General features: G+C 40.4%; 1 protein-coding gene across 1 annotated transcript in view; it reads left to right on the top strand.

Moving 5' to 3' along the window:
• The first annotated feature begins 2,202 nt into the window (after positions 1–2,202).
• GTF2A1L (general transcription factor IIA subunit 1 like) overlaps positions 2,203–8,732 on the top strand; it is a 35,819-nt gene continuing 29,289 nt past the window's right edge. Inside the window, exons 1-2 of the mRNA XM_072410284.1 lie at positions 2,203–2,232; positions 4,212–4,313. Coding sequence (XP_072266385.1) covers positions 2,203–2,232; positions 4,212–4,313 — 132 coding nt within the window. The remainder of the gene's footprint in view (positions 2,233–4,211; positions 4,314–8,732) is intronic.

The following is an 8,732-nucleotide window of genomic DNA, read 5'->3' as shown; positions in this document are numbered from 1 at the left end:
AGAGAGATAACTTCACAGATATTTAGCAGCACACCTTAGGTTTTTTGCTTTAAATATCTGTTTCAGCAAAGACAATCTCCCTAGCACATAAATAAAAGACCTTGGTGATACAGAATAAAAACCTGACAGTATATCTAAGAGTAAAATTGCCTCAGTACAATGGCAGAGTTAGAGAAAAGGCTTTTCTTGTGTCTGGAGGACGAGCGGTGGCAGTCATTTATCACGACCTGCCAAACTGGGCCAAATATAATGCACGGGCATCATACAAAAAATATCACTATTGATTTCACTGTCACTGTTGGCTGCTGATAGATTTGAGGCGGCTCCGTGACCCAGTTATGTAGCTGGAAGGCATTGTTGCAAAAACTGAGCAGCAGACAATGGCGTAAAATCCCTCAGAACATGTTGAATATAAGATAATACCTGGAAAAGGGCTGACAGCCATTTTACAAACAGCGCTCTGGTAAAGGCAGAGAAGATGGCTGCCATGTGCAAACCTCATGAGACTGACACACAGAATGGAAAGAAGGTGAAACTTATATGAAAAAGTATCCTTGGTATTCCTTTAGACATGTATTGTTTGTTCTCAAGTTTTTTCAGGAGTGGGTAGCTTGTTCATTTTAGGGGGTTTGAACCTCTTTATGCTAGTGAAGCGGCCAGACGGGCAGAATGAGGCTTTGACTATGGTGGGATACAAGAGAGGTGCACAAGTGACTGGTGGGCAGTAAAAGAGAATGTAAGGTCTGAGGCTGCTACCAAGATACAGAAGACCAGAGACTGCTGATAGATGATTATACAAACCCTCCATCACTAAAAGCTCATATATAATCATTTCAAAAGTCTTTTTTTTTCTTTTAGTTCCACTTTAAGATTTTCTAGTAATGAGTAGGGTCACTTTTTAGATTTTTTTAGGTTGTCTATGGAGATAAATTGTTCTGCGACCAGCGATATCCTCTTTGCAATAAAAATACCTCACCTGCCATCTTTGTATTCTCCTAATTGTATCTCAATCTCTTCGACCATCTTGATTGTCCGGGCAAGGATAACGTAACCTAGCTCATTCAGTCCCAACAGCCCCAGGGGATGCTGGGATACTGTCACAATACCTGTCGGTTCCCACAGCGGTCCCTGCTAAACCGTCGTGCTGAATTCCATGCCTGTGTACCCTGCCGAGCTGCCAAACGAGGCTATTTAGTCTCTGCAGTAATGGAGGCTGGTGCTGCTACTTTTCACTAGCTACCTTGATACTCTGCTTGCTTCTTTGTAATTTCTGACCTGACCTGAGCCTGCCTGGAACCTGACTGCATCCACCTGCCTCTACACAGAGGCCGATCCAGTCTTCCTCCTCAGGTAGGGTGACCCCCAGCAGCAAAGAGACCCGTAGCCTCCTGGCTACTGGCCCATCACCCCTTGTGGGGTGCCCTGGTGAAGACCTGGTGTCACTTAGACTCTGTGCCTTGGGTGATCCTGTGCTACTTGCCTGAGGAGATCCTGACAGATACCCAGCACATCTAACAGCATACCCTAAGCAGCACATGCAGTTTTTCAAAAAAAAAAAAAAAAAAAAAAAAAAAAAAAAAGGACCTACTCCCAAAACGGCCGTTTGAGTCCAGAGCCCTGAGGAGCTGGAAATTCTTAGCGATTTTTCTAACGTGACTGACCGTCAAGAGACTTGGAAGCGCAAAAACTTTCAAGCCTCACAAAGAAATTGGCCTCAAAGATGGCCATGGCCAAGAGTCCATGCTGCCAGATTCACCCTTCTCCAGTGCATCAGATGCAACAGGAGAGGCTACTCTATCAACAGCTGGTACCCCTCAAAGCGATGCAGCACCAGCACTACCCCTGTTGCCAGTTATTTTAAAGCCCATTTTTTCAAAAGAAGACAGCGATCAAGCAACGTGGGATGCCATATGCCTCGTGTGTTTGGCAGGTATGCCCTGCAATTGATTAGCACAACTAAAGTTTATTCAACCCATTGGTATCAGGGTGCAGAGCAAACGACATACCTACCTTCTTTAATGTAACCTCAGGGTCCTAAGAGTTTTTGGTCATGTGACTTCTTCATGGTCATGTAAAGCAACCTAGTGAGTTGCTAGAGATTCACCTTTGTCTATGTTACCTCAGGGTCATGTGACACAGGTTCCTCCCAGGTACAGAGAAAGAGCAAGGGATACAGCAGCTGCTGGTTACTGAGGTTGAGTCATGGCTCACTCTGGTAATCCCAATCCTGTGGTAAGTAAAACTTACTAGTGCTACTAACTTTTTTTTTTTAATACAGTCTTTATGGGTTGCATTATAAAAACTGATTGCCCGTAGCAACCAAATTGCCTGATTGGTTGCTGGGCTGTCTGTGACAATTTGCATGTTTTTATATACAGTCCCAATTTATGATAAGTTTATTTGTTGACAATTTAATAACACAGAATGCAATATCTTGGTTATGCTAAGTCTACATGGAATATTTCCATGGTATGTATGAAATTCCTAATTATTCCAATGGACCACACCAGTGTGTTTGGGGTTGGTACATTTTTGAGCATCGAAGAGAATGGTTCTTGATGTGTTTTTAGGTATTTATTGCTTATAAACGCCTATAAAAGTTTCCATTGTATTCACTGGGGGCATCTACAAATGTGGTGGGGATACCATGCGTTCTGGCTGTGTGGGGGTGGAGGAGCACATCCCAATGTGTACATGAACCCAGGACTGAGTATTGTAAATGATGCAATCCGCTGATCAGAAATACACTGCATGTGTTTGCCATGTGTGATCTGTGGCCATGCAATGTATCAGGTGCAGCACCCTAATTCCATCATTCTGGTATCTGCATAGTTTCTTGGGATGAGCAGACCAGAAGAGATAATTGTGAGTTAGTCTGTTCCAAGTCCTATTGTCCTAGGATTATTTTACCTCCCAAATAAGTGTGATGCACCAATCCCTATTATGTATGAGGCACTGCGCTTCCATAGCTCACATATATAAAGCTTCATTCCCACTATAAAGGTGCATTACCAGGCGGTATACTGCAAGGTGCACCAACTCACTGCCACTGCCCTGTCTGGCTGTCTTTTGCTTTGCTGACCCCATACTCTACACTGCATACAGACAGGAATGCATGAGAAGAGAAAGACATTGATACCTATGCAATGTTAAATATCCATGTGTGTCGCACACTATGTAGACAGCCTTATGCCACACTTAGGGGGAACAAGCCATAACTGTTTTGGATCCAATGAAGATATAATAAATGCTCACCTACAAAGTACATGTCAGTAAGGCTGGGCTCACACCATAGGTTTAGACAAATGCTTTTCAGCACAGAAAACAGAAAAAGAACTTTAGTTCAGAAGAATCAGGCAATGTCCCTTCTGCAATAAAACATACTTACCTGCTAATTTCTTTTAACACAATGCTAAGCATTGCCCAGCTTGGCATACTGTGCTGGGTATCCTGGTTTCTCCAAAAGAAACATGGAAGTAGAATTTGGTGATTGTATCAAGGTTTGCTTGTTAAGATGTAAGTGGCCTCTTAGTTCCCATAGGGACTATGTGTTGTGTTTTTTATATAATATATATATATATATATATATATATATATATATATATATATATATATGAATTGTGTTATGGTGCAATGCTTTGCCAATTTGCCACTGTTTTGCAATGCATTGATGAGCAATGCTGTGATAATGCATGGTATAATATGACTTTAACAATACCACATTGCAACAAATGAATTTGAAATATTTCTTCCCAATCTTAGTTGTTAGACCCTTTGCTATAAACTCTCTTTAAATTCCGTAATAATGTGAACATCTTTCTACCTTACCTAAATGAAATCACCTGGGTGTTGTCTGTGAGTCCTTGTGAATGATTTTCTTAAATGCCAGGTGATTTTAATCAGAAAGAAAGCGAGGCTATCAGGAGAAATTAATTCTAGAACTTCTATGACTGCATTATTACAGCACCCATCAAAAACGTTCACTTGAAATGTGCAAAAAGATTTTGCTGTAAATGTCAGTCTTCAGATAAGTTGATTGTAGCTATTTACTGAATTTGTAGGCTAGTCAGCATTCATATTGGAATGCACATTGCACAGGTATAAACATTTTATAATAGTTGGATGCATAAGGAGATGGTAAAAAGTTCTGTAAGAACTTTCCAAATTATGACTGACAGTCAATGCTGACTGACCTTTCTGTTTTTCCACAGCCAAAACTCTACAAGTCTATTATTGAAGATGTTATTGAAGGCGTAAGTGAACTTTTTGTTGAGGAAGGTGTTGATGAACAGGTTCTAAAGGAGCTTAAGCGAGTAAGTGTCAGATTTTGGCTATTTATTAAATGCTAAGTTGTTGATCATGTCCAAGTGAACCTTTCAACATTAAAAAAGGCTATCAATTTAAAGTGACATTGCTCTTTAATAACCGACATTCTGGGATGTCGGAATGCAAGCTGACCACCATGGCATTCACCATCTATGTTATACGATGCAAGGCAGAATTATATGTTACTCTTGTAGATTTCTATGTACCTATGGGTCCTATATACATACATTGAATGGGGTCTATCCACCTTCCCATGTGGGAGTGCAGGATTCACTGCCACAAAACAAAAGGAACACAAGGGAATTTTGTGTTGCATGTTGTTAATTAATTATGTTACTTATCAATACTTTTCCTACTTGCAGGTTAGCCTTGAAGTCAGCTGGAAGCTTTATTTATACTTCTGCAATGCAATTTAGTGGCTGTGTAAACAGGAATCGATGTGGAAGTCTTTTATTTATTTATTTTTTTTACTATATATTGAGCTGCAGCTTTTTTTTTTTTTTTTGTGGCCTTTACATTTAGCACAATGTAGATCCAGACAGATTCTCTACACAGAGCACAGAAGTGTAGATTTCTATACGTTTGACAGCCCCCTGCACAGCACTCCAATCAGCAGCATTATTTATTGGAGCACTAAGTAGGGGGCAGAGTGGGGTGAAAATTTACCCCATGGAGCTTCTTTAGAAACCTACATGTCTAGGTGAATTCAATGCCCGAATCATTGCTGCATAATGTGGTCATTGCCGCTGATCCTTTTGTCACTACTCTGTCCTTTAATAGGTGCCAGGAAAAAGAAACCCTGATCATACAAGGGTGCCAGGTGTCAGCTTTTTAAAGACTCTTCAGTGGCCTATTTCTCTACACTTTTCCATTTCTAACCTAGTTCTAATTATTCGCCCACACTAACAAGGGAAGCCCAAGAACTTTTTTTTCACGAATGGACCTCAGTTTATGTGTTGCCTGTGGTGACCAATTTTGCAGGGTGGCCTGCGCCCCAGTTTTCCGTCACCCAGTCCAAGCTTCATGCAGAGGGAGCCATCAGTGAGCCTGGGCAGCCTACCAGCTCTGTTTAGAAGATGGGGACAATGTTTCTTTTGCTAATACTAACTCATGAAATCTTCTAGCAGAACTGACAAGCTGTCATTCCCACAGTTTGCTACAGATCTGATCATGAACTATTTGTTGCCCACAGTAGAGCCCTGGTGTACCAGGGTGTCGATCTGCCAGCTCAGACCCGCATTGGGAGCAATCGGTCCTGTACGTCTCCCACTGGCTGGCCCCTTGTCAGCTACTCTGAGATAGCACTGCAGTCTGGCGCTCTTAAAGAACCAGATTTTTGCTGAAAGTGATTTTTTTTTTTGATTAGTTCCGCTTTAACAGCAGGTGGCAGTGAACAGTTCTGAACCGCTCACTTCTGCTTCCATCCACTCTCTATTGGGCTGCTGTGATTAGATGCAACACATAGCAACTTCCACAATGCAGCGGTTCATTGGCATGAGAAAGCGGTAACTGTGCTTCAATCCAACCTGAATGGAACCCAGTGTTCTTCCCAGCTCCTTTTAGCCGGATGCACCACCTGGCACTTTTCAGTTACCACTTGGATGTTTTTGGGTGGTAACTGAAGAGTTGAGTCACAATACCGGGGCTGCCACCCACCTACAACTTCTTCTCACCCAGCTCAAAAATGTTTCAGGGGAGAACACTGGAACCTACATGCAAAATTCAAAGATGTTTTACCTCCCCCCGCCATCTGTATTCATGGAATTGGAATTGGAACCTGAATTGGAAGCTCTTGTCATAACTATGTTAGCTTTTTTAAGTGTTCTTCATTTTTTCTGAACCTCCTGGGAAATTCATTTCTGTCCAGATTTATATGTCCAAGGCGGTACATTGGTTTTCATGATTTTTTTTTTTTTAAAGTATAATACAATAGTATGAGTATGATAACGTTTGTAACACAAAATCATGTCAAAATAATTTATTTAACAAAGTTTTTTTTTTAATTTATAAAATTTTTTTTTTTTATAGAAATTATTTTTAAAATGTTTTTAAAAAAAAAATATTATACTCTTATGTTATACTGTAAAATAAATTTTCATGAAAGACAATGTACTGCTTTCTACTTGCATTCAATACAGTTATTTTGTATTGAATGCAATACAAATAGATTTTAAATTCCCACTGCGCCCCCGACGCAACGGCCGCATGTACCGACGTCTCCAGGAACTCCCAGTGACTCGTCAGATGCGGAAGATGCCGGAAGAAGCGAGAATATGGGAATCGCGAAAAAAGACACCGGCAGACCAGGTAAGGCTCTATTTACTATTGTTTTAGCTACCCCGAGTATGACGGAGGGTTACTGCTTTCAGCATCTTTTTTTTTTTTTTGTTTTGTTTTATAAGCGCTCACAGGTATACTAAAGATGTAGTATGTAGATGATGCAATATTGGTTTGGGCATTAGAAAGCTGAAGCATGGTATAGGGGGTGATGGCGGGAAGCCGACACAATTCTAGGGGTTTTTGGATTTAAAAAAATGGAAACATCAAATTTGGCAAGTGTTACTCCACTCACTTTTTGACCTCCTGACTACAATTTCCCCCCACCCGACTAAAATAAATTCTGGGGAGAACTCTGCACCGAACACATTTTATTGTTGAATTTTTTGGTACACAATCCTTGCATTGTGTTCTGAAATTATTTTTCCAGGGAGTCAAGTTATGTTAACAAAAAAAATCTTCTGCAGGGATGAAAACTGCCTTGACACTTCAGTAGCTTTTTACAACATCTCTGCGCCAAAAGAATTTTACTTATATTTCAATTGACGTGGATTTCAGCTTCTTTTCCTGCTGGGTGAAAATGTTCTAAGTAATGTGTTTGATAGTAGGAATCTCTTGGGAGCATCTGTGAGCCTATTTAATAAGACAGAATGCAGTAACCCATAGAAACCAATTGGCAATCCTTTTTTTTTTTTTATTCCTGAAAGTAATGAAGGACAGATTGTGGTAGCTGTGAGTTGCTGTATTTTTCACATCAAAAATGCTCTTTGCCTTGACCCAGTACCTAACCAGCATGTGGGTGATCCCTAAACCACCTATATCCAATGCACTGCTAGGAGTCTCCAGAACTCATGTGGTTGTCATTTAGGATGGAATTGGTTATGTGGTTTTTATGTATTTAATTGTGTTCTACCTTTTGTTGACCAAGCCTCCTCCTGGTTAAAACGCACACAAAAACACATATACAATTTGTATTAAAGATGTATGTCAACAATTAATATAGCTTTAGTAGGTGTGAATGTGGCATACCCCCTTCCAATCTTTAGATTTCTGCTTTAGTCGTGGCATTTTATTACTGGTTTTACTTGTTTTTATATATTACCAACCTATTGGTTTTTAATCACATCATTAACTCTCCTTCAAAGGGGCTCACAATCCAATGTCCCTACCAAAGTCATATGTCATTAACGCAGTCTATGGTCAATTTTTGAAGGGAAGTCAATTAACTTAAGTGCATATTTTTGGGATGTAGCAGGAAAACAAAGTCCCCAGAGGAAACAGAGAGAGAACATACAAACACTTTGCAGAACGTGTTGTATCAGTTTCTTGTAACACATTTCTTTGTTAACATTTAAAACAAAAAGCATCAATTTAATAACGGTCTATATGAAATTTTGCTAAACCCCTCTGCTGCTCTGTTAGAAAGCAAAGGATATTCCACCTTGATTCCAGCTAAGGAGGAGCAAGTGACAGCTCTATCACATGTGGCATTGGGTAAGGCTGATACAAGCTGTTGGGCTCAACTTGGACGAGAATCAGAAGTGTGAACAGTGGTCGTCAGACCTCGTTCATGGATCTGTCCTGGCGGATTCCTGAAGGACAGAAGATGAACAACCACAATGGAAGTGAAGTGAGGGGAGGAGAGCGCAGCGGTGATTGGTGGAGGTGCAAAGAAAAGGCAAGCATGTGCTTTTGTGGAGGGGGAATTAAAGCAAAACAACTTTCCATCTCATGTAACATCCAACTCTTTTGTCTAGTCTTCCAAAACAGATATGTGTAGGTCTCTGCCCTAAAACATTAATAAGTAAAAAATAAATGATCTAATATAATAAAAAATCTGTGTTTTATGTCCAGTTTAATTAGAATATTAAACAATGCTGGGTTTATAGTCAGTCATAGCTCACTAGTTCATGCAGGAACTAGAGTATGTATTTCATGCAGGTCTGCAATGTGTTATGCACAAATTGGTACCAAGAATACCGGTCTTTGCTTCCTGCAGCAAGTTTACCTTAAAGCCTGTGAGGCCCTTGCTTCTTAACGAGGTAAATGAAAATAAATTGGTATGAACTTTAACAATTGGTGGGAAGCATGGTTCATAGCTTGACTAGGGTAGCTCGTACCTTTGCCCC

Source organism: Pyxicephalus adspersus, chromosome 4, assembly GCF_032062135.1.
Source record: "Pyxicephalus adspersus chromosome 4, UCB_Pads_2.0, whole genome shotgun sequence".
Lineage (NCBI taxonomy): Eukaryota > Metazoa > Chordata > Amphibia > Anura > Pyxicephalidae > Pyxicephalus > Pyxicephalus adspersus.
The sequence above is the reverse complement of the archived record's forward strand: the minus strand, read 5'-3'. Positions and strand labels throughout refer to the sequence as shown.